Source organism: Macrobrachium nipponense, chromosome 23, assembly GCF_015104395.2.
Source record: "Macrobrachium nipponense isolate FS-2020 chromosome 23, ASM1510439v2, whole genome shotgun sequence".
Lineage (NCBI taxonomy): Eukaryota > Metazoa > Arthropoda > Malacostraca > Decapoda > Palaemonidae > Macrobrachium > Macrobrachium nipponense.
The window spans coordinates 59,358,613-59,385,472 of record NC_061090.1 but is presented as its reverse complement, the minus strand read 5'-3'; the positions used below and the strand labels follow the sequence as shown (position 1 = coordinate 59,385,472).

At 41.0% G+C, this 26,860-nt stretch overlaps 2 protein-coding genes across 3 annotated transcripts in view; both read left to right on the top strand.

Moving 5' to 3' along the window:
- Positions 1-21,862, top strand: part of LOC135201195 (actin-histidine N-methyltransferase-like) — a gene marked incomplete in the record, with an annotated part of 28,822 nt that extends 6,960 nt beyond the window's left edge. The window contains 9 exon segments of the mRNA XM_064230075.1: positions 6,897-6,973; positions 7,890-8,031; positions 8,792-8,983; positions 9,313-9,436; positions 9,643-9,754; positions 11,208-11,349; positions 11,490-11,675; positions 20,479-20,630; positions 21,562-21,862. Coding sequence (XP_064086145.1) covers positions 6,897-6,973; positions 7,890-8,031; positions 8,792-8,983; positions 9,313-9,436; positions 9,643-9,754; positions 11,208-11,349; positions 11,490-11,675; positions 20,479-20,630; positions 21,562-21,684 — 1,250 coding nt within the window.
- A 2,619-nt stretch (positions 21,863-24,481) lies between these two features.
- The window catches only part of LOC135201177 (uncharacterized), a 38,116-nt gene continuing 35,737 nt past the window's right edge, over positions 24,482-26,860 (top strand). For both annotated transcript variants that reach the window (XM_064230057.1, XM_064230065.1), the window contains exon 1: positions 24,482-24,665. The gene's annotated coding sequence lies outside the window, so the exon portion shown is untranslated. The remainder of the gene's footprint in view (positions 24,666-26,860) is intronic.

Below are 26,860 nucleotides of genomic sequence, written 5' to 3'. Positions count from 1 at the left end.
TTTTATTTTGTATGATAAAATGCAATGAAAGTGGATTCGCAATGCAGTATTCTTTTCATTTTCATTTATTTATTTGCATAAAATTAATTTGGATCAATTTTCGCTCTTACCCGGGAATTGATCCTTACGATTATTTTCTGTGAAAGTGAAATCGCAAGTGCAGTATTCTGTTTTTCATTTTCATATATATTTTTTATGATAGCATCATATTATTTGGATCAGTTTCCGTTCTTACCCGGGAATTGATCTTTTCTCCTTTAAGTTCTATGAAGTGAATCGCAAGGGCAGTATTCTGTTTCATTTTCATATTACTTTTCACTGCGTTGCGGGGTAGGGGAAGCGAAGGTCCTGCCAGGAAGTCGTCGGAAAGCTCTCCCGCGACTCCCTTGGTATCCGATTCTTCGTCTTCCTTCCTGCCCCCCGCTCAGCTTCTTCGTTGTATTTTGTATTTGGGGTCTTCCTTGCGTTCGGGGTGGGGCATGTCTCCCCCCCGTGCGTGAGGGAACCCCTCTTACTAATCTGTCTGTGCTACCGCAGGTGCTACATCCGTGGGAGACGACCTTGGACAGGTATGGGCCACTGCGGCTGCAGGGCGTGCCTAGCATCCACGATCTGCTGCAGCGTCTAGCGAGGTCTGGGGCGGTGACCTTGGAGCGGTGTCCACTACAACCTCCACGGCCGCTTATGCTGCTTCCCCCGCTGGTCTACACTCCCCATGCTGTGTCGGTGACGCGTCTGCCGCTTCTAGGGCCGGTCGCCGCGTACCAAGGAGGGAGGGGTATGCCGCCGCTGCCTGTGTTTTCTTCGTGTTGCCTGCCCCAGACTTCCGCTGTTCCGGCAGCTCGCCCCTGGACCGGCCGCAGTACCCAGGTTCCCGCTGGCTGCCGATGATTCTACGAGGCGATGGCTGGGCCTGCCGTACCTGTCGCTGATGTGGTTCCCGCTACTGGCTTGGCTGTCCCTTCTGTGCTTACCGCTGCTGCTGTTCCTGCCGCCTCCTGAGCTGGTTGCTGTTCCTGTCGCTCCTGGTTCCTGCGCCTGTCCATGCTGGTCCTGCCCATGGTGGTGTCTTCCCCCAGTCCCAGGTCCTTCCGGACAGGTGCAGTCGGGCCGTGTTGCTTCGGCAATAGGCCCGACTCCGGCCTGGATGGAGGACCTGACGACTGTCCTGCGTGAGCTGCGAAGAAGAGGAAGTGTCATCTTCGTCTTCGTCTGCTGCTGCCTCTTCCCCTTCGACTTCTAAGGCCCATAAGCCGAAGAAGAAGGCTGCCTCCCCCCCCTAAGAAGTCTCCTTCGGGAACTTCTAAGGGCCCGTCCCACCTCGGTGGGACGGGGGGTCCTTCTGCTGGTCCTCCTGCTCCTTCGGGAGCGGGGCCCGTCTCCCCTTCCGTAAGGAAGAGATAGACGGGGACCAGAGGAGTATCGGTTAGCTCTGGTACTTCCTCGCCTGGTGCTAGCGGCGATGCCGCTACGCCAGGTTCCAGCTCGGTTTCTCGTCGCGAGAGATCCGAGTGTACGCTCTCCCTCGGAGACCGTGCAGCCAAAGTTTCGGCGCCAGAGTTCGCTCGGCGCCAAGACCACGGCACGGAGCAGAAGGCCGCTCTCGCAGCGACAGCTGGTAACCGGGTTTTTCCCCCTAAGAAGACTCCTTCGGGAACTTCGAAGGGCTCGTCACACCCCGGTGTGACGGGGGTTCTTCTGCTGGTCCTCCTGTTCCTGTTCGGAACGGGGCCCGTCTCCCCTTCTGAGAAGAAGAAGAAGACGGGTGACCAAGGGTGTGCTGGCTACGCTGGTACACCCTCGCCTGGTCTTGGCAGCTCTACTGCTAAGCCAGGTACCGGCTCGGTTTCTCGTCCGCGAGAAGTTCCGAGTGTACGGTCTCCTTCGGGTGACCGTGCAGCCAAAGTTAAGACGCCTGAGTTCGCTCAGCGTCATGACCGAGGCACGGAGCAGAAGACTGTCGAGAGCCGCTCAGGTGACTCTCGCCAGGCCAGCCGCCGCTCTCGTAGCGACCAGCCGGTACCTCGGGTTGACGTGACGGTCTCTGACCGGCCACGGGTTGAGGCTGGGAAGAGGTCCCCCAGGTCCCCTCGACCGACGGTACCAGCCTCGGCTGGTACCAGCGGTTTGACGTGCCGCGAGGACGCTCACCGGTCCCCTCACCCCCCCCCCGCGAGGAAAGCGAGCTGCAGGTCACCTGACCGCCGCCCCCCAGGGGACCGGGCGGCGGATACGGTGACCAGCAGCAGCTCGTCTGACGCACGGGACCGGGGGGGGTCAACGGGTAACGTGACTCAGTCGAGCCGCTCGCCACGGTGAGCGGCACGGCCAGGCCTGCAGATCGATCCCCACCGTGGGTTGGTGATCGGCTGCAGCCCCCCACGTACGCTGGTCCTGCCAGCGAGCGGGGGGGAGCGTCAGGTCTGTCTCTCCACTACCTTCAACTTCCTCGGGCTACACCGGGAAGAGCGAGGTAGCTAGGAGTGATCATGAGAGGTGCGCCGCTCACGATCCCGTCACGACGCCGCACGTGCCACGTATGGTCTTAGGACCAACCAGGACGTACGCGCAAGTGATTGGAGGCGACTGTCAGGGGGGGGAAGGGGTAGCGTCAGTTATGTCTCTCCGATACCTTCAACTTCCTCGGCATACGCCAGGAAGAGCGAGGTATTATAGGGGGAGGGATCGGTGAGAAGATGCGCCGCTCACGATCCCGTCACGACGCCGCACGTGCCAGGTATGGTCTTAGGACCAGCCAGGACGTACGCGCAAGTGATTGGAGGCAACCGTCAGGGATCTGTTGCTGATCCTTCTTCTGAAGGAGGAGGGTCTTGGGAGCTGCTCTTGTTGGAGGGACTGGACGGTCCTACTCCTCAAGACGCTGTAACTTCCGAGATTCAGAGTAACTTTGCCCAGGTTATTGCACTGATTCGTCAGCACAACGACCTGGGGAAGGATCGCCGCTCCCACACCAAGCAGAGCCCATGTCTCTGCACGAGTTGTTTTGGGCCCGAGAGGGAACCCAAACCGACGGTGGGTTTGCCGCGATCGGAGCTTGCCGATTCTGTCTTGAACCAGAGTCTCCTCGTCTCCGGACAAGAAAGGCTCTCTCAGTTCTGGCCGGTCGAATCAAGCTAACGTCCACCGGGTCCTATAACTGCGACAGCGGCGTTTCTACGTGTCTTCGGACACCGTATTTAATACTCCTTTGGTCCTCCTGAGAGGTTTCGACCTCGACGAGGACTGGAATGGAGTCGGAGGACGGTATCGGCTCTCTCCTGTCAGGTGTTGATCAGCCCCACCCAGACGACATTCACAGTGGCGGCAGACCCTTACCTACAGTGAGAGTTCGTAACCCTCCTCGGGAAAAAGAAAACGTTTTCTCCTGACGATACGTTTTCCCAGACTCTGAGAGGCCAGGCGATGGCCGCTCCTACTCTTCTCCAACTGCTAGTTCCACTGGGAAGGAGCGAGCGAGTATCCAATTCCTCCCCCATTCCTTCTCTCCTTACGGCTACGAGGGAAAGGGGAGGGATCCTACAGAGATTTCTCTGTAGGATCCCACGTTGGGGGACTGCGCTACCGGGGGGACCTTCGGGTCCTACCTGACGTAAGCCCCGGTCGTTGAGGAGGGATCCTGCCCCATTCTCGATTTCTACGGGAATCGAGAGGACCTACCAGCCGATATCGTTTGACGAATTCGGTGGGGTTTCGCAGACTGCTTAGAATTCTACGGAATTTCTAGCGCATTCAGAGTGTTAGAGTTTCTTACGATCTCCAAACACTTAGGCGAGACCACGGTCCAAAGTGAGCGAGACGAGAATCCCCGCGATATGTTACACGATAATCGGGAACCTCGCCTATGCTCAAATTCCTGGAATTTCTAGCATTAGGAAGAAGACTGCTGCTGAAAGAAGACTATCTCACAGTAGGCGACCAACCTGGAATAGAGAAGAACGGACGGGAATATCCAGTTTGGCTTGAACTATCGTCTTAGTATTCTGTTCACCATTGAAGCTTTCCTTCGAGGAAGACTTCTTCACTCTCTTTGATAGAGACGAAGGTGGTCAATCTCCAATCCTTATTTTGTTTTCTTGAAGGAAAGAATTTAGGATGGAGATTCGTTGTTCAGAATCCTACAAATATACTACGTATATTAACCTCGCGACATGATTCTGCTAAGCAGTTGAATGGTCCGAGGGTAGGCGCATATCCTGGTTATTCTACGGATTGCGACTTAGACGAAAAGTATTCTAATTGAACTGCAACTCGGGGTTGCCTGCAACCTCCCAGGAGTTTCCAGTTTCAATTTTATATACTTATGGTGTTGTCACAAACAACACCATTTAAGCTTTTATATTTACCGAAATTCGTTTCGCATAAATATAATTGCTCGAGCATATCTTTTTTATGCTCGGTGGTTCTAGCTGAACACATTCCTTCGTGGAAAGGATTACTTGGGGCAAACGTCAGGAATGAGGAGTCAGCGACAGCTACTGCGTATTGAATTTGCCCGAGGCATTTCAAGTACCAGCTGCCGCTTCGAGATGGACGGTTGGTTATGTCTTTCTCACCTGCTTTGATTGAATACCAACCGTATCTCTGCCCAACAATCACGGACTTAAGTCTCTGATTAACGGGGATTCTCGCATACATGAATGACCATCTACTGCTGTGACGCTAGTATTCATCGTCTTCGGTATTGCGAGAATTTTAAACAGAGATATCTATTTCGACTCTCATCTTTCTGTTTAAACCGCACGGTAACAGAATTCTGTAATAGTCTCTTGCTGCATCGTATCTCGATAATGCGAATGATTTTTGCGGAATCTGAGTTTGTCCTCAAAATATCTTTTTATTCGGAGGTGTGCAATTGTTCATTGTTCACCCCGGATTAGCAGATGTATTGAAAGACATCGCCTACTCCCACCCCTGCCAGCTCTACTTCCAAACGTTCAGCCCATGAGAAGCAGTTCTTCAGGCGGCTCTCCCCTGTGTTTCATTACTGAAGAACGCCGCTTTCACTGCACACCGCACAGCAATGAAATGGCGGTTAGCGTTTTCAGTCATTTGTAAGCACAGGTTAGAATCTTGAGATTCCTTCTCTCGATTCAGCTGGAAGACGTAGGTTGCATTCATTGCCTACCTTCGTCTTCAACGTCACATAGTGTTGTTTCTCCTTAAGCTGAGATTCAACGTCTATGAGATTTTCTTGCCATCAGGGACCTCGGTCTTTTGAAGGCAATTGACTTTCGCCTTTTGAGCTTATGCATTAAGAGAATCATCGCCGCGCCGTCCGGCATCGGTGACTAACAAATATTTTATTTGTTTGGTCTCTCAGCATAACTCTTTAAAGGGCGAAGGTCACGTGACTTACCCGGATGCTTGGACAACTTGCCTCTACTGATTCCGAACCAGTCAGTCGGCAGCTGTCAGAGCGCCCGAGTCAGTTACGAACTATGCTGTGGACTTAGTTCGGTTGTTACAGAGCAATCATTACTTCGTCTTAATAGCTTGTCAGTATGAGTACTGTACATAACCAAAGTCGAGAAGAGGGATAGGTCATACAGCTATTCCCTTCTTTTCGTCTTAGGTAACTGCATGACTTCTCTTGAGAAGTCAAGCACAAAGGGATGGGGATTTGTGACGCTCGATTTCGTACCGATCTTCGTAGCGAAGACTCAGAACCTTTCGGTAACTGACAATTGGTTCGAGTCCTTCACAATACCCTCCCTATGGACTTCACCGCCTCCGATACGAAGGCTATGCTGCTTTGTCCTGTGAAGGCGCGACGGAGCTGTCTGAAGAACTCGACACCCGGATGAGTTGTGGACGCCTCTTCATCATTCTCTCGCGTTCCGCAAGAACTTCTCCCGTGGCGCAGGTAATGAAGGCAGGCGCCTGGTCCAACCGGACCGCATGCACCCCCTTCTACCTTCGGGATATTGCCCACAGTTCCTTGGATCTTTTTTCCTTGGGACCCGTGATGGTTGCTCAACACGTTGTGTAGTTAACCCAGACCCTCGCAGGCTGAACAGCATCGAGTCCTGGTGTGACCGTAAGAATGGATGAGGAATGAGAGTGTGACTGGCTCCTCTTCCCATCTTTTTCTTCCCTCTACCTCTGGGTAGAGGGACGCGGTCGTCACCCTGCTGGGTAAGGACGAGATGCAGGTGAGCTGCTACTCAATAGAGCACCATCCTATCCCTTTCAGTAGGGATAGGAGTAAATATCCACCACTTCCTCCAACAAGGGGGAGGAAGTGGATGCCAATTTGAGACAAACCCATCATTTTATGATTGTCTCTTGCAAACAGGAACAAGTTCTTGCTTGCTGGTACGAAGAGATACGCTTGCCTCTCTCTTAGTACTTGGCCCATGAGGTCTGACCATTGATCCTGCGGTGCACACACCCCGATCATCGGAGACAGAGGTTTGGATCCCTCCTTGCTCTTACGACCAGGGAGGCACTCCAGGGTTGGACGACACCAGTCTGTTCACCAAAAAGACTCAGATTCCTCCCACCAAGAAGTGAGTCTTCCTATTGTTAAAGGACCGAGGGTTGTATTACGTATCGGAACAAATGACAATTTGTCGAAAATTGCATTTTTCCTAACTATACAAACCTGAGGTCCTTTACATATAGTCCCCACCTCATGCCATCCCTCACTCTGCAACTTTTTGCATGGGCCTAAAGCAAAAGTGATTCTTCACCTCTCGGCGCGCGGGCGCGCGCGCACGATCGGACAAGCAGTTAACTACCGTTCTCCCCTTGTTCGAAGCTTACGACCGTCCCAGCTGCCGCTAGTTACCTTCCTATTGTTAAAGGACCTCAGGTTTGTATAGTTAGGAAAATGCAATTTTCGACAAATTGTCATTTCTGTACTATTCTTTCAGATATTGTTTTGCCCAAATATTCAAGAAAGGAGCAAGTGCAGCCCTTCATGATGTGGTTGAAGGAAAACAATATTAGAGTAAGTAATTCAGTGAAGCATATTTTTTACTTTGAATGTGTTAAAATTATATGACTACAGTATATGTCTGGAAATTTTGCTTTGTTGTATAACTTTGTAACTTTGCAACTCTATAGATAGTGTGTTTGAGAGAGAATCTCTGGAAAATACTGTAGTTTGGTGGGATTAGTGTCCAGTAGAAATTTACCTGTTTGATAAACACTTTATATTTGTAAGACAACATTCTTTGAATATATTAGACACCACAGAGTTTCATACCCTATAGGAAATAGTGTTGAGGGATGGATGAGATCAATTGGCGGGGAATTTTAACACCATGGACCATGGAGGTTGAATGCTGTAAAGCAGTCATGCATGCAGCTGTTAAGACAAATGCCAAAAGCTGTACAGTATTCATAGGGAGGCATAGAGGGATCTCATAATGAAAACATTTTGATTTGGGATGCTTGTCTCAACTGTGTTGTTGATAGGTAGAAGTCCATTGATACAGATTCCCAAACTGATAGCAAGATTAGTTCCTCTGTAGATATTAAGGACAGTACTCCTTACAAGGACAGGTAAGTCCCATGGATACTGTATCTGTAGTGGTTGTTCAGAGAAGAAGTACAGAATTAAAAAAGTGCATCAAATGTTGTAGAAGTGAACTTTAAAGATCCTTGGTATAGTTTTTTAAAGATGTTTTATTGAATCATTTCAAACCCATGAATATTGTGATAGGTGAAGGATTTGGTTACCTTACTATGTATAGTACATTGCTGAGCAATACTGAGAACTGTGAGTGTTTTAGACAAAATTTACAGTTATAGTTTTTTATGCCAAAAATAACATATGGCATGGTAAACATATGAATATGAAATTTTTTTTTATTATTATGTTGTTTGTGAAATTCTATGCTGATATGAACGTTACTCTACAGATGACAGGAGTTGAGGTTACTGATTATGGAGATGCTGGGTTTGGTCTGAGGGCAACTGAAGACCTCAAACAAGGACAGGAAGTGATCTGCGTTCCGCAAAGTGCTATGCTAACTGAGGAAACAGCAAAAAAGTCATACCTTGGTACGTGAGAGTATTGATAGTTTTATTTTGTTCTTTTAAATTTTTTTTTAGAATGACTGAAATGTAAAAGCATTTTCGTCATCTGCTTTAGTTTTTGTATCGAATTGAAAAGGCTGAGGGATTATACCAGATGATTGTGAAGAACATAGGCCTTAAGAAAAGGAAGAATCCTGAGGTTTGATGGTAAAGGAAAATTTGATTTCCCTACTTTAGACATGATAAATCAGAATGGTTCATGTGATCTTCAGGTGTTAATTATTTTTATCTGTTCCATATCATTTCCATCATTGTGTATTTTTCTTGGAGAAAGGTAATTTTACCTTGTAGTGACACGATTGAAATATTTCTTTGGGTGTCATTCTTTGGAAGTAAATCAGGTTGTAATGAAGTTAATCATATAAATTCACTGCTGCTAAATTAGCCCTATTCAAGGTAACAAAATCATCTTGTACTTTCATTTTCTCCAATTTTCAATATCTTTTCTAAGTAGCAGAACATTTAATTGTCATTTGTCCTTATCTTGTTAGTATAATAGCTGCATGAAACTGAATCTTCTGTGAGGACTATTTTATGCTTGGGAATAAATGGGAGAATGCTAAAAATTCATCCTTTCATGTGAAGGGAGACTTTAGCATCAGTGATGAATTATTTCCATGGAAAAGGCTAATTGTAAATATAGTTGGTTCGTTTCGTGGAGAAACGAAATTTATGTCAATAAACTGCCCTGTTAAATCTGAAGGACTTATGTATTTGTTTCCAGGTTCCCTCATGGAACGAGATCCTATCCTTCAACACATGAGTAACGTCTCACTGGCACTGCACGTTCTAGGAGAGTATGTCAATCCTAGTTCTCCATGGCTACCATACTTACGCTTCCTGCCATCCACTTATTCTACGACACTGTACTTCACTCCTCAGCAGATGCAGATGTTAAAGGGGTCTCCTGTGCTAGGTAAGAAGTAAATCTGAATAGAAGTGTGTGCCATTTTCTAGTTGTTGGGTTTAATACTACGTACTCAGTTTGCCAGCAGTTTTATCTTGGCTACAACTAAAATGTAGAGTTGTTTTTGCCTCATGCAGTTGTAGAATCTTCTAATGTTTAAGTGGTGAGCAAATTTATTCCAGCTTGCTGCTGAATTCAGATGTATCAATATTATTTTATTTTCTTTTCATTTCATATATATATTTATTTAGTATACCTTTTCCTATAACTTGTCCCTCTGCAGGCTGAATTTTCTGTGAAAGTAATTTTACAGAAGTTTTATAAACTTGTCTTTACAGGGGATGCCGTCAAACAGTTCAGAAACATTGCTCGCCAGTACTCGTACTTCTACCGTATCTTATATTCAGCCCCAGAAGCCAGGAGTTGGCCAATTAGAGACTACTTCACATTTGAATCATACAGGTAAAGGTGTTTTGTGTTTCATGTAGTACATGTTACTGGCTACATTTACTTCTCAGGATACGTAAAGTCTTTTCAGTAATCTTATTCATAGGTCAGCATTCTCTCTCTCTCTCTCTCTCTCTCTCTCTCTCTCTCTCTCTCTCTCTCTCTCTCTCACATAAAAGCAGGCAGTAGCATAATATAGTATGTGTGTGCTCTTAATTCAGATGGGCTGTGTCTACAATCATGACGCGACAGAATAGAATCCCAGTCAAAGACTCAGCTCGTCAAACAGCTCTCATACCTGCCTGGGATATGGCCAATCACAAGGAGGGCATGGTGAGTGTGTGCTTTTTTTATTTAGAATCTTAATAATTTAATAGCCATTTTATGGCTTATATTTAATTATAGTTATTAATAGTAGTTTAACCAGTCCACTAATCAGAATTCTAACTCTGAATAGGGTTGCCATGAAAGGTTTCTTTTTATATAAGGAATAAGGCTAATTAGATTTTATCAAGTAAACTACATCTGCGTTAAAGCTTTTAAGTGTTGCGTGTCATTCAATATCTATTCAAGTTTTAGTATTTATTTGATATGTATATATTATCTTGATAGTGTTTTATTGCATCCTCTACAGATGGAAATGGTGTCTTAAGGCTTGGCATTGAGTAACTGTGTATCAAAAGGTGTGTCCGAATTGCAGATAAGATGATACCATGTCTATGTTTCTTTCTTTTTTGTGTGGATGAGTGCCGTAACATTACTTTGGGTTTAACTTTCTTTACTTAATCACAGTATGTTTCGTTGTTCCACAGAGCCTTAAATGTAATTATTATAGTGGACTTCGGTGATGTTTCATAACCGTTTATAGGATTTTGTAGGTTTTATGTAGACATACCTAACTGTTCCACACATGGCTAGTTTATCTGCATTGTCATTTCCCTTGGTACCTACACGAATAGGGATCTAACAGAGTTCACCTTTTGTATATATAAATCTAATAGTCTTAACAGCAGATAAGATTGCTAACATTTTGTCAGTAATGATGAGAATTGAATTTTCATAAGTGGAGTTAGAGATTTGGACCCATATGCGTATGTTTTGCAAAGCAGGGACCTTTTTGCTTAATATGTTCGAGTGTGTGATGCTTATGAGGTTCTGGCATGCAATTGTGGTTTTTGATAGGTAATGCAAATAGGTTTTTGCTTGAGGTTTATGTATCATCCTAGGAACAGCTTTGTATTTAGATTGGCTGAGAAGGGAAACAGTGATGAATGAGTATTTTGATTATTTATGTATTTGTCCCACTACATAGTCAGTTTTCTGGTAAGCAAGTCATTTGCTTTCATCTTTACAGTTCTCTACTTTTAGTCTGTGTTGATCTGCTTGGAGAACACTTACAATCTCGAGTGTATATAATAACATATTTAAACCATTTGATGCGGTTTCTTGTGTCTCACAAAAAATAGTGTTCAGATACTTATCTTATTGATATAATTTCTGATTCCCTTTTACAATTGCTTTTGTGGTTGCAACCAAAATTGAGGATAGGGGGTAACGCCCTCATCCCAAAGAGACTGAAGGAAATCTTGTTTTCATCCACTAAAGTAGACGGGAACCATGTATAATATTTACTATTTAAAAGAAAAAAAAACAGGAAGATTTGTGTTAGGATTTTTGGGATAATATATGGTCGTCAAGTGTTGAATGTCTACTGAGTAGCGGTAGGATCAATGTTAATTTTACCCTTTCTAATTTGCTTTTTACATTAAATTTCTTCTTTTTACAGTATTCAACAGACTTTGATGATGAAAAGATGCAGAGTGTTTGTATGGCACAGTGTGATGTGAAAGCGGGAGAGGAATTTACGATATACTATGGTCAGCGGCCAAATTACGATCTCTTCCTTTACAATGGTTTTGTCGAGAAAGGCAAGTGGTGAATAGTGTAATTTACAATATATGTAATACAAGGATTGTATACTGGAGTATGATGCAGTATAAAGTTTTGCTGGTTTTGTTTTGTTTTCCAGTTTGTTGTTTTCCAGTTTGTAAAGACTTTTTTTATGCAGATAATACAAGTGATAGCTTGGCTATCAAATTAGGAGTCAGCAAGAACGATCCCCTGCATGACGAAAAAGTTGCTCTTCTTTCGTCTCTGAGCCTGCCATCTTCAGGAACATTCATGCTCATACCAGGCCCTCATCCAGTTTCACCAGGGCTCCTTGCTTTCACCAGAATATTCTGCATGGATAAAGGTATGGTTTTGAGGAACTTATAGATTTAGTTTATTTGTGTATCAGAGTAAATTGTTGGTTGCCTCAGCTGAGTGGAGGGTTCTCACAAAAAATTGCTTTGTATTATAGACCTACAGCAAAATCAAGTTGTTTTTAAAATGAGGACTATCTTGATTGAATTCAGAAAACAGTGCCGTTATTGGTGTTCATTGGTAGCATTTTTATTTCATGGCAATTCTGAGAATCAGTAGTAAATGCTGTTAGTATTTGAAAACCTATTGGGAAACTATCAAGCTATACATTTTCAAGTAGATTGTCTTTTGCTGTATATTCACTGTAGTACGTACTGTGGATTGAAAAATCATTATTTGAGATGAATCTTACCTACTGTTAAATTTAGCTATATCTCCCTGCCGATTAGGCGACTTGGCATTCGAACAAAAAAAATCGATTGGCTGCCCGGATGACTGTCTAGTTTACCAGTTCTCCACCGGGTGTGTTTCGAATGTTTTAGCTCTTGTCAGAATTCTCCTTGCCGCCATTGCGGCTAGGCGATTGTTGTATTCTATGATGTTTGGCTGTTTTACACCTTTTTACGGTATTGTAATTTCATTTTACTAGGATATCTTCCACCGGAAGCAAAACCAATAACCTCAGGCTATGTAGGAATGCTTTGGTGTAACCAGGATGGTGAATTGGAAGTTGATCGACATTCATTTGTACGCAGGGGTACAGAGTGATTTTGGAACTACTAGATGTGAAGAATGTAGGGGATTGTTCAGAGAATTTATGCCTGAATATGTCAGATATAGGAAAGACTGGGTGCTCCCCATTCGGTTCAGGAAAAGCATAACGAGAAGTTAGAACATTAACCTATTTTTAGTTCTAATACGATTTGAACTTAGTTCATGATGGGAACGTTCCAAATCCCTCCAGTGTGCGCTCATTTTCGCGTTCCCTGTTAGAAGTAAGGTGTTGGTGCCCTCGTCTGTATGTACCCCAAGCCTAGGACTGCCCTGCGACAGTTGGAAACGTCCGCTGCCAGGGAACCGGGTCGGTTCTCGGGATGATGGGATTCTGTGCCCTCCAATACCTACTTCATCCTATCTCATTGTCTGAATCTCGTTTAAAGCTTTCGCCGAAAGACCGTTAAAGAGTTCACATAAGGACCATTTCAGTAAGCGTTAATGCTCGCTCCATAGGCACATTCTGTCGTCTTCAACACCTAGTTTGAGGTGTTAGCATGCATAGGCTTAATAATATATGATATAGATATAGACATTTTATTGAGATGATAATGTATCTGTAGTGAGTTTTACAGGTTTAGATATGTCGACTCGGTCGACTGTTTATCTCTCATGTTTTGGTTATTCTAAATTCTTGTATGCTAGCATATTCCTTTTTCTTCGTATGTTTGTTCTTTGCGTGCTTCCTCTTCGGCTATTGGCAAATCTCTTACTACTGCCTCGATTAATGTTTCTCTTTCAAGTCTACACTGTCTGTAGTATCTAAAGTTCTCGCCGAGTTAGATATTCTAGCTTCAGAGATTTCTAACTCAGTTTCATATAGGAATGCTTTCAAGTATGTACGATCGCTTTCGGACTAGGCGGGAGCGTTGTAACTCCTCTCCCACCGCCTCCCACTTTTGGCGCCTCGTTCTCTCTCTCCCTCTGTTGAGTGTCGACTCGTGCAGACTGCGGACCAGGGTTCCCAGATGTACGATAATTATCGTACGAGTATGATAATTTGACCCTCTGTACGATAACCGATTATTAATCAAAGTACGGTGATTTGAAGAGATTTGGTATGATAATTTGTTCTGATACATCTGGGAACCCTGTGGACTGCGGTGGACATTGTTGACTCGTCTCGTGTGAACGCAGTTGACTCGTGCAGAGTGCGGACTTGGCCGAGTCCCGAGTCGCTTAACTGTCTTGCTCTCATTGAGTTGTTGTGGATGCGATACAGCACTAAGCTGCTGTCACCTCTTATCGACAAGTGTCGCTTTTTGTTGCCAAGGGTTGCAGAGAAAGAGCAATCCTTTAAGCTCTTTGTTTACCTCCTGTCAGCAGCTGTCTCCTCCCATCGGCCGCTGACGGAAGAAGAGTTTGAATATAGTTGTTGGAGGAACTCGTTTGGGCCGGTCGGCGTTTGTTGCCACACTACGCCTTGCTGTATCCTCATTTTGTTGAGGATAGAGGCCACATAGAGAATACATCTTAACTGTCTTAGCATATTTTGGCGCACTAAATATTTGATAAGAGAACCAACGCTTTCTCCAATTTGAGAGCATTTCGTAACTTTTCTCGTCCTCGTACACAATTTCCCTTTGTCTTCCTTTGCTTGTCGTCTTGTCTTTTAAAGTCATGGAGAGCCGAAGGCCGACTTTTGCTGTACAACAGTTATTGGTCCTTTAACCGCCTTTAATAGAAGGTTCGCTTTCTTTCTCTTTCCTGAGGGAAATGATCTCGAGACTTGACAGACATGCTGATGGATTTTCAGCCTACCTTGAGTTATTACCTTTTATCTACGTTGTCTCGTCTCTGCGACTTCTTAAGAGAGGTGGAGACGCCAACCCAGCGGGAGTTTTTAGCAGGGAAACAAGTAACTCATTTCTGATGCTGCAGGGTAATGTCCTCATGCTTATACTCACTCTGTTTGGAAGAAGTGAGAACACTTTCGCTTCCTGTCTGTTTATGCAGCTCGGGATTATATATTGGTAGTCTTATTTTATACCTTTCGGGGGAAGTGCAGATTCAGGTTCTGGGATATGGACAGTTGCAACCTCCTAACATCCATGGAGAGACTTGTGACCAGTATGTTATATGGTGGAGACGGTGAAGGGCAGTGTGATTCTTTTTGGTTGTCCTCCACTGGTTTAATCTCCCTCTTATAGCTTCCCTTGTCTTCAGCAGAAATCTCTCATAAGTCTCTTTTAGTAGGAGATTGTATATAGAGGGAATGATGGTCCAATGGTAATTCTTTAGGAAGACACCCATAAGTAATTGGAGATATTCTTGGACATTTGGAGACTGAATAACAGTAAGTGTCTGCCCATATACTTTTTGGTTTTCTCGCATGGTTTTAGTGTCTTTCCAAAGAATGGTCAGACTTGTGGTACACATGCTGAATGTATTCCACTTACCATACATCCACAGTCATGCAAGTTCCTTCAAGAGGTTTTACTAGAAGGTATTGCTGTTCTGTGCACTTTGGGTTAGTGTGCAGCCCTCTGTACAGTAGTACCTCGAGATACGAAATTAATCCGTTCCGAGGCGGCCTTCGTATAATGAGTTTTTCGTATCTTGGAACACATTGTACATGTAAAATGGCTAATCCGTTCCAAGCCCTCCAAAAACACCCCATTAAATTTCATAATAAAGCTAAATTGACCTATAAACAATGAAATACTACAACAATTTGGACCATTCAATACCTAAATTAAGAATAAAAATCCAAACCTGTAAATAAAGTGTATATTAGTGTACAAGAAATATTATTACTGTAACGTAAAATGTCGAAGCTTACCTTTCGAGTGAGGCTATCTCCGAAAGTGGCGGCAGAGGAGGAGGAGGAGGACAAACAGCAGATACGTACACTTAACTTTACGAAACGCATAAAAAAATGTCAAAAAACAAACTAAACTTTACAAAACACATTAACAAAACTGTAACACTTAACTTTACAAAAAACTTAAAATAAAACTTATTTTGTCTTGTTTTGATTTTTACATTTCGTTTTACTTTTTTATAGTTTACGTAATTTCAATTTCTTCACCACCGAATGGATGCCAGTCCGTTTACGGAATTTTTCGAACGACCCATGAGAAGCCTTGAACTCTGGGGTTGCCGTTGATGTCCCCTCTCCGCCGTCGTGGCTTTGGCTTGGCAATCAAATCACCGAAATAGCGCTGGCCTTCTGGCAGATTGCCGTCTCGGTTATCGTATCGCCATCGATTTCTTTATCCTCGATCCATACAAGAAGCAGCCTTTCCTTTCATTATGCACTATGGCTCCTCTTGTTGGACAAAATTGTGACTCCCTTGGAAGGTGTAGCTGCTTTGATGGCTTCCTCTGCTTAAGGATGGTGCCTATCGTCGACGGATTTCGGCCGTATTCCTTAGCGATCACACTCAACCGCAAGCCAGCTTCATACTTTTTATTATCTCCATTTTTGTCTCCATAGAAAGCATTCTCTTCTTTCTGTGACTTCAGCAACTTTCTTCCGGACCCATGCTCTATGTACTGTACGTAATTAAGTTTACGTTCTCACAACACGATAGTAGTACGTACGTAACAACACGATAATATGTACATACTGCAACGAAATCACTAACGAATTTATGTTACTAAACGAAATCGTTGGAGCGAACGAATGCCGATTGCGTACGGTAAAGTTTCGGGTGCGAAGTGGCCGAGGTAAAGCACGCCAACACGTAGTACGTATGTATAGAAGATGCATGATGGGAGGGATGCTGTCCAATTAGAGAGAAGGATTCATGGCTTGGCTAGCATCAGGAATCAATGGGAGAGCAGGAGGATGGTGGCGAGTCTACTATAACTAAGATGGCGGCGTGCGGCGCGAGTTTCAAAATTGTTTAGGGGGCGAATCTCGGACTTTCAGAAACCTTCGTATCTTGAAAACTTTTCGTATGTAGAGCAGTAAAATTTTTCGTCTTTGCTTTCGTAACTTGGATTTTTCGTAAGTTGAGCCTTTCGTATCTCGAGGTACTACTGTAGTTAGGTCAGGGACTGGTTGCCCATTGGTAGATGGTGTCAACTTTAGGAGCAAGACGCTTCTACTGAATCAGTGATTCAAGTTAGTCCACTCTGTCAACAGTATTCCAAAGGCCAAGGACCTGTTGCTTCTTCTGGCCCAATTTCTATGCATTATAATGTTAATTCTTTATATCCCCACTCTTATCTAGTGATGTGGGGATGACAGTTAATTATGCATGCTTGTCGGTCAAGATGAATAGGCATGTGCTGCTTGAAGATTTTAGACCTGAAAGAAACTTCCTATATGGTAAGGGCTTTTCCTGATTAGGAAACATGGCCTCACAGGTTATTTTCAGATAATCATGCTCAATTAACGTACAGTTTCAGCGTAAGAATTACAACTCGCAGATAACTTTCATTGTAAGTAATCCAGAACCAACTTTGGCTCCAGGACTATAGGAGGGACACTGTAACCAGGAATCGTCCATTTGGTTCTTAAACCTAAGTCCAAGTTTTGATCTTTTCCCTTTGTCATGCAACACAGAGTTTAACTAGTGTCATTATACTTTCATACAACATAGAATGGTCAAACTACACCTAGTAAAACTTTTTAGATGTCAGGGCAGTGGAAAGACATCAGGGTGCTTAGCAGGTTTATTCCCAGTCAGAAACACTCTTTGTGGGAAGTTGCTGCTTAGAGTGAAATGAAACAACATATTGGTTTGATCATCCATTCTGTGGAAGGACAGTGTTGTAGCAATTGGGGATTCAGGAAGAACAACTGCCTACAAGGGCCTTTACATCTGTAAGTTTGGCACTTGGTGTGGATTTAAGGAACACTCATTTAGCTTTCTAGCATGTAGATGAATAGGGACATCTGAGTGATTACTACTACTTTGTTGGCCCTCAGGCTTGAGCAGTGGATGTTTCCTTAAATTTTGCCTAATTCAGACTCATAGGCCTGCCCTTTGTATCTACTCAGAATTCTGTTGAGCAATGTCAAGTTCAAGAATTGCTTAGTCTCCTGTAGAGCCCTTGTAGCCTCAGGGCAAAACTTTTCAGAATTTCCAATGCTCTTGGTAGATATCTCATTCTTCCGTTGAGAAGAAATCAACTTTACTACATAATTCCATACAGTTCCATTGATGTAGGCATCTCCTTAACTGCTTGGAGATGTTAGAATGTCCCCTGCCAATAATAAGATTTTCAAGTTGTTATAGGATCTGTCCTTAATTTAAAACGGCCATGGCCTGGGGTCAGAAGCAGTGGTCTGTGTGTTGCTGAGGGTACCATTCTGGAGGAATTTTCAGCACCTGGAACCTTGTAGATGTCAATGTTTTCTGTTTAGAGGAGATAAGACATGTCACTGTCTACTTCCAAAGTTAGAGTTCCATACGTACTTTTCTCGGTATTGCATCAAGTACTTTTAGATCTTGCTGAGGACCAGCACTGTAAGGTGTTGAGATTGAAGCCCCTTCATCTCTATATCAGTCTCTCTCTGGAGTTTAGATGCGGGTATAAACTTTATCTGAATTTACTGTAAAACCTTTTATTTAGCAGTGGTTAATAAGTAAATTTACTGTTAGTACCCTTATTTAAGCTGGTGTAAAGGGAATGCCATTTTAGCTTTCTGCCTTAGAGCTGAGGGTGATGTTAAGGCCATGCTTTACAGTTCCCTGTAAGAATTCCAATTTAACCCTTGGGGGGGGGGGGGGGGGGGGGGGGGGGGGGGGGGGGGGGGGGGGGGGGGGGGGGGGGGGGGGGGGGGGGGGGGGGGGGGGGTGGGGGGGGGGGGGGGGACAAACTTTCTTTATCCTGTCGGGCATTTAAATTTAAAGGTTAAACCTAGAACATTTTTATCATCCTTTTAGAGACCTTGAACATCTTTGTCAAAGGTAAATGCTGGAAGAGGCAAAGTTAACCTTTGGTTTTGTGGTTTTAAGAAAAACAGATGTGGTGAAAGGTTAGCCTGGAAGAGGCAAAATCAACCTTTTGTTTTGTGGTTTTAGAAAACCTAGCTGTCTTTGCCAATGGTTAAGGTTGAAGGCAAAGTTAACTTTTTGTTTTGTGGTTTTAGAAAACCTAGAATGTATTTGTTGAAGGTTAAGCCTGGAAGAGGCAAAGTTGACCTTTTGTGTTGCGATTTTAGAAACTTATAACACCTTTGCCAATGGTTAAACTTGAAGGCAAAGTTAACTTTTGTTTTGTGGTTTTAGAAAACCTAGAATGTATTTGTGAAGGTTAAGCCTGGAAGAGGCAAAGTTAACCTTTTGTGTTATGATTTTTAGAAACTTTGTCAAGGAACACAAGGTCCTCTGTGACATAATGGATAGGCTAGTGCATGAGAACTAGCTCCATATCTTCTACCTTATTGAAGTTAAACATTCATAATGTGAGCAGAAGTTGCAACTTATTTAGTGTTAAGTCAATTTGTCGCTCCAGAATAGGATTCATGTGTTACAGTAGGAGTACAATTCAGTTTTTGCCCAATCACTACCTTAAGTATACAGAATTGTGTATGAAAACAGTAAAGCCCTTAATCCACTAATAGTAGTGGGTAGTCTTTTCCTGAACCGAAAAAGAGGAATTCTTTAGGCTCTTTTGTTTAAATCCCGGGCTTTAATGTTTTGGGGAGCGTAAAGGTACAAATAGGAGCGTACCTTTATACAGGCAGTCCCCAGGTTACGACGGGGGTTCATTTCTTGAGACGCGTCGTAAGCCGAAAATCGTCGTAAGCCGGAACATCGTCAAAAATCCTAAGAAAACCTTGCTTTTAGTGCTTTGGGTGCATTGAAAACTATGTAAACTGCATTCTTATAGCATTTTTCATCAAAATAACCTTCAAATATTGATTATTTTGCATTTTTGGTGTCATATTTCATCTGCCAGATAAGCGTTGTAGGCGTCGTAACCCTGGAAATAATGTCTGATGAATATAATTGAAAAGCGTCGTAACCTTGGAACGTCGTAAGCCGAGACCGTCGTAACCCGGGGACTGCCTGTAATGGTATTCATTTTAAGTGACTGTTGTTGGATAGGGCTTTTGGACCCAGGCACAGGGGTCCCTCATACCGCTTGCATTTCATGCTGGCTGAATCGAAGCGGTTTTCTCCGCAAGGCTGCTCTTTGCTGCATACATATGAGAGTCTTGCTCCCTGAATGGAATCCAACTTCTGGTGGTAGTAAAACCCACCAAGGATTCCAGAACAGGTGAGAATGTTTTGGGTTTCTTATAAGAAACCTTTAGCTCGAATGGCTGAGCGAAATTTTGTCTAGCTGCACTAACCATCATCCTCTTCTTAATGTGGGAATCAGCTAAATTTAACAGTAGGTAAGATTCATCTCAAATAATATAAATTTTCATAATCAAATTTATTATTTGGATACTTACCTACTGTTAAAGTAGACCCACCCAGCCTCCCCACAACTTAGTGGGCTGTCAAGGAGAATTCTGACAAGAGCTAAAACATTCGAAACACACCTGGTGGAGAACAGGTAAACTAGACAGTCATCCGGGCAGCTATTCAATTTTTTTGGTTTGAATGCCGACTTGCCTAATCGGCGGGGAGATATAGCTAAATTTAACAGTAGGTAAGTATCCAAATAATAAATTTTATTATGAAAATTTATATTTTTATACTACAGTAAAGTAGTCCCTTGTCACTTGCATTATATAGAAACATTTAATAGTGAAGTAACTTCACTCACTAAGGATGTGAATTGGAACTTCAAAAGTTCAAGAAAAGATGCAATGCATTGATACGTTGAAGTAATTCTCCTTGTATTTTGTGATTTAATTACATTTTTATCTATTAAATTGTTAATTTATTATTTTTCCTTTTTTTATAAGTGATCTGTATCTTATTACCTTCTGTTACTTCTCTCAAATGAACAGTGTAATATTCTTTGGAAGCTTGAATTTCAAGTCAGTGGCCCCTGTGGGTTTGTTCCATATGAATAGGGTTTAATCTTCTGAATAATGATAATGTCGATAATAGTGTCATTATTCAGGTAGTGGGGAAAAAGAACAAGGCAAATCTTAATAAATAATAATTTGCATGTAGTGATACATATTTTCTGTCTTCCTCCTCCACTGGCTATCTTAGAGTCCTTAGAGAAGTGGAAAGGTGATGGTTCGAAAGCGAAGGATTTGCTCCACGTAGACTGTGATGTTGGGACAAGCGTTCAGGATAAGACTTGGGCTTTCTTACACACCAGGGTGACACTGTTACTGCGAGCATATCCTTCAACATTGGAGGTACATATTGTCAAGTGAATATTATTTTTAAATACCTATGATTGCATTATAAATGTACCATTTTACAGAATTAGGGCTGTGCTTGTCATGGTATTGAGTTCATAATTTTTTTTGACGTATATTTGATAGTAAAGCATTATTTTTCTTGGTTGTATATAATGGTAGTAAAGCTGTACTACATATTTCATTCTGCAAGCACTCCCTGCTTTAAAAATGGGAATGGAAATTGTTTGAGTGTCATTTTCTGTTCCATATGAATGTACTGTATTGTAATACTGTTTAATTCTGTACATCTTTAAGTGGAGTTCATGGCAAACAAATTTAATGGTAGCAATAATTTGAAATAGATGTGCAACTATTGTATGATACTGAGCTGGGATTTGGTGTACTTTTAGCTGCCCTGCTTATGCAGCATCAGTTTACACACATGTTGAAATAAAAGTGTTATTTTTTTTTTTTAATGAGGGATTTTTTTTTTTGTTAATGAAGGTTTGCCAAAATTGTAAGTAGGTATATTTAGAAAACTCTTGATTACATAGTCTTCAAATGTTAACCTATAGCCTATGAAAACAAGTTTCAACCAGTTTTAAGTACACTTTCGGTCTCACTTTTTGCATGAGAAAGTGGTGCAGATGTTGAAATATAATAATTTAATATTTGAGATTTGTACATAAACCAAAACAAAATGCACGTAACGAAATCAGCAAGTGATAATATTGACATTTGACAAGTTTTGTCAAGTGTAGTTTGTTGGTATTGACTGTCCAGTTGTGTCTTAACTATTCAGATTGGGAGAGCAAACATTTATCCTTAGCCAAAACTTGCCAAATCACTGATGTGGTTATAAAGAATACAATTTCAGTGCACAAATTGCTTACAAAACATCCATTTCTTTCCAAATGACATTGTGCTTCTTTTTTAACACAAACAGGCCGACATGGAATCTCTGAAGACGGCAACCGGTCTCGAAGCCATGATTAAACAGCTGCTAATATGCGAGAAGAGAATATTGAAAGATGCAGAAACCTACTTGTCTGCGCGGATCTCCAAGTAACGTCCACGTTTTGTATGCCGAAATACAAGGCCTCTATTTTGGTGATTTTGCTACTAACAGCGAAGTGAATTTCTGCTTTATAAAGAGAATATTTCATATTCTGTATTATGAATCAATTCTCTATGATGAGGTTGTATGTTTGAAAACATGTTTTGTTACAAATAATGATTTATTAAGATTTGCCTTTTTCTCTTCCCCATTACGTACCTGAATATGTAACAGTACATATTATTATTATATTATTATTCAGAAGATAAACCCTGTCCATATGGAACAAACCCACAGGTGTCACTGACTTGGAAGTCAAGCTTCCAAAGAGTTAGAGTATGGTACGTATTCGTTTGTAAGAAGTGAAAGAAGGTACGTATTCGTTTGTAAGAAGTGAAGGAAGGTACGTATTCGTTTGTAAGAAGTGAAAGAAGGTACGTATTCGTTTGTAAGAAGTGAAAGAAGGTACGTCTTCGTTTGTAAGAAGTGAAAGAAGGTACATATTCATTTGTAAGAAGTGAAGGAAGGTACGTATTAGTTTGTAAGAAGTGAAAAAAGGCACGTATTCGTTTGTAAGAAGTGAAGGAAGGTATGTGTTCGTTTGTAAGAAGTGAAAGAAGGTATGTATTCGTTTGTAAGAAGTGAAGGAAGGTACGTATTTGTTTGTAAGAAGTGAAAGAAGGTATGTATTCGTTTGTAAGAAGTGAAAGAAGGTAGTAATAGGAAATACAGGAAGAAGAGATCCGTTATTAGAAAAGAAACATTAATAAAAAAATATATAAAAATGTAACCAATTATTAAAATATAAAGGGAGAATTTTTCTTTTTTGTTAGTAATGCATTGCATTTTCATTTGAACCTTTGAAGTCCCAATTAAACATCCTCAGGGAGACTGTTCCACAGTCTAGTGAGATATTTTGTATCGACAACAAATATGTTGTTAAAGTGCATCCGCTTAAAGCGAAGGTGATTAGCAATGGAAATATTGAAAACTTGAGGTACTGAGGTTTTTTATTTTTAATGTAGTGCCCTTTAAAATACTTAAGGCTCTAAAATTAAAAGAGATTGCTTACCAGTTTTTAAAAAAACAAACATTTTCAGGTATTAAGAAGAATAATTCATCAACACTTCGTTGTACTGATGAATTAGTATTAAGCATTTTAAACAATATCTGATCTGTTATATACACTAGGCCTATATAGCTCTCACAGGGCTAGTACAGTACACTTAAGTTAAGCAAGCAGCCCACAGACCTAATATGTATATACACGATCCCTATAGCTCTGACATGGCTAGTGCAGTGTTAATCAAGGAGGTCACAGACCTAATATGTGCACTAGGCATATAGCTCTCACTGAGCTAGTACATTACATTGTATTAATCAAGCACATTACTGACCTAATATATACTACATATAGGCCTATAATCAACCATAAACTACTATCTAACCATAAAAGTGAGTTTTTAAGAATTATCCAATCAGCAATTTTGTCTAGTCATTTTATGGCACAAGTTACGCAGACCTTCCCGTTTAGTGATCAAGATGCAAGCTCACTTCTGTTGCAATAGCTAAAAAGTTCTAATGTTTTTTTTAATTTGTTTTAAGATTGTTGCAAACCGATATAGCTTAGTTTTTGGATTTTTATCATCGCAGTAGATATTTACACTTAGCGTTCCCAACCGTGAATGTTGCATAGGTGTTTCAAAGGCATGTCAATGCAAAAACAGTTAAAATAGAATATAGGAATTGCTAGAAAATACATTGACAGTTCTGTCAGACTTATTGGGAATTCTTTCCCAGTAGCTTTTAACTTTGTATTTTATGAAGTAAATGCATTCCTTGATACGTATTTAAAAGAAAATTACATTTCATTTGGAAAGCTGGTGCAATTATTTAATCAAGGCAGGCATCTCTGAACCCAGAGGTAAGAGTGAAATATAAAACAAGGAGATACGATTGATATAGGCCTAATGAGCTTTGCACATTCAAAGTGAGGGACTGTATGAGCAGTAAATGAGTAATAAAGATTAATAATTAGTATGCGAAAAGAATGGTATAAAATAGATCCATGACTAGTTATTTTCTGTGTCTGTATTTTTATTGCAATAAATCCAATGTAAGGCAACAATTTATTTTAAAACATTCCAGTGCAACCCGTTTTGCTTCATAATTGTTATTATTCAGGAGAGTTTGACTTGAAATTCCGAAGTTTCCAAAGAATGTGGTGTTCATTTGAGAAAAGCAACAGAAAGTTATAGGGAAAATAAAAGTATGAAATGAAGGAAAACGTATTCAAGTCCCTCCAAGCAAGAGGTATTCCATAACATCCCTAAATAAAAAAATAAAAAAAAATAGGCCGAGAATAGACGTCCATAGCTCTGAGAAACAAGACAAAAGCTTCCATGCATGATCATCATCAGAGGCGTTTGGAGGCCATCTCTGTCCTGTAGTGAAAATAAAACTCTTCGCTTTAGTCTTCAATGTTAAAAAAAAAAAAAAAACTATATAAAACCAATCTTTGTGAATAAACATAAAACCTAGAGCTTTCGACCATCACTAAGGTCCTATTTAGCGTAAAAGCCCAGTATGTATTAAAAAAACCATTCTTCGTGTTAATTTTGGATGTTAAAAAAACATATAAAACCAGGCTTAAGTGATTAAATATGAAAAAATGAGCTTTCGACCTTCGCTAAGGTCCTCTTCAGTTTAAAACTTGGTTTTTGTATAGTTTAAATAGCGGCTTTTTCTTAGCCGATCTCCGTTCGTAGTTCGAGGGTCTCCCAACAGAGGGCAGGCAGCGACACGGACATCCCGTAGTCGGCTGCAGAGGCCGCCGTCGGGAGGAGTAGTAGTATCATCAGGCACGCGGCTGGCGAAGAACGTACCAAGGAACGTCATTCTCCACTTTATATCTTCCCTTTCTACTTCCTCAAGGGGCGTCCAGGAGAGAGAGAGAGACGTTTGAGTGAAATCGCAGGAAAGGCAAAGAAGAGGTGAATAGTGTGACCATTTTTTGGGTGTTTTTTGATCAACATAAAGCGTTGTTTGTTGGGTAAAAAGCAAAAATTTCCCCCCAGAGTCAAAGAACCTCACTCGCTCGCTCGAGTGTCCTAATCGATACCAGAGATTGGTTTGGTTGGTGCAGAGGCCGAGGGGAAAATGCGAAGACTTTTTTGGTTATTTCATGGTCATTTTCGGTTATTTTCGAGACTTGGTAAATGAATTCGAAACGTCATTTAATAGACTACGACCCAAAATGGCGTGTCACGGACAGGGAGTTCTTCTTAAAAGAGAACATGACCTCTCCGTAATATATATTTGTTTGTTGATGTTTTCCAAATACACTCGGTAAATATAAAAATTCGGCGTTGCCAAACAAGGAATGAATTTCGTTATTATTTAATTCCATGAGTGTATTGTAACCTACTAAACAGTTTCTTTAAAACTGCCCGTTAAGTTGCATAAGATCGTTGAAATGAAATCAATTCCAAGAATCATAATCATTTCATTTCGTTATGTCTGTTCTGTCACGGGATAATGCTCTTCCCTGACTAAAATCTCTCTCTCTCTCTCTCTCTCTCTCTCTCTCTCTCTCTCTCTCTCTCTCTCGTCTCTCATCTCTCTCTATCTCATAATAAATATATATTAATTATATAGTATAAAGATATAATAAATTAATATCTATATATATATATATATATATATATATATATATATATATATATATATATATATATATATATATATATATATATATATATATATATATATATATATATATTACATATATGTGTATATATATAGATATATTACATGCGCCTATATTCCGTTTATATTTTAAATCGCTAAGTATGGTTGACAAAATCGAAGCTCATATTTGTATGAATCTGTTGCCTTAATCCAGAGAGAGAGAGAGAGAGATTCTAAACTCTGTGAGTCAGTTCCGACCAAATGTAGGTTTTAATTCATTATTTAATTTATTATTTTCAAGTTTGTTATGAAAAATATAAAATTATTCTCACTCTTTCGGAAGTTTAAATGCAACTTAACGTTTTGGGATGAGGTTGCGGTCCTAACCATCGTATATGCCAACGGTTTTTTTCATTCCATGTTGGTCATGTAAAAAAAAATTACAAACAGAAAATATCTCTGTTTATTTTTTACACTATAATGATGTTAGGTACTTTCAGGCTAAAATGAGAGAGAGAGAGAGAGAGAAACTCGCCCCTTCGATTGTATATCTCGTAATTGTTATATCTTTTTGTTACGTAATACAATACTGTATTGTTTTTGTAAAATTGCGAACGATGGCCCAGGTTATATTTAATATTTAAGAATTTAGTTACAGAGTACGGTACTGCATTTATGTTTGATATGTGATTGGTAATCTTTACAAAGTTACTTACAAAATACAATACTACTGGATTTATGTTGTCATATTTACAAAAATTTGGTTGCAAAATGCATTGCTGTATAAGTTTAAATAACTATCTTTACGGAATTATATAAAAAATACAATACTGTATATTGATTATATTTACAAAATTAGTAGCAAAATACTGTACTCTCTCTCTCTCTCTCTCTCTCTCTCTCTCTCTCTCTCTCTCTCTCTCTCTCTCTCTCTCTCTCTCTATATCATATATATATATAATAATATATATATTATTATATATATCATATTTTATTTATATATAATATATTATGATATATATATATATATATATATATATTGTATATGTGTGTGTGTGTATTATGTATGTGTGTATACTTAATACACACACATATATTATATATATATATATATATATATATATATATATATATATATTATATATATATATATATCCATTCAGGAAATAGCAGACAACCACATCAGAAGAGACATTTATTGAGACGTTTCGCACATACAATGTGCATCTTCAGTCTGTTGAGATAAAAACACATACATATTAACATTCAATAAGAGCAGGATTCTTAATATAGTAAAAAAAATACAAGACTATATTAAGAATCCTGCTCTTATTGAATGTTAATATATATGTGTTTTTTATCTCAACAGACTGAAGATGCACATTGTATGTGCGAAACGTCTCTAATAAATGTTTATTCTGATGTGGTCGTCTGCGATTTCCTGAATGGATGTATTGATATCCCTGCCTAGCCTATATAGTGTATATATTATATATCC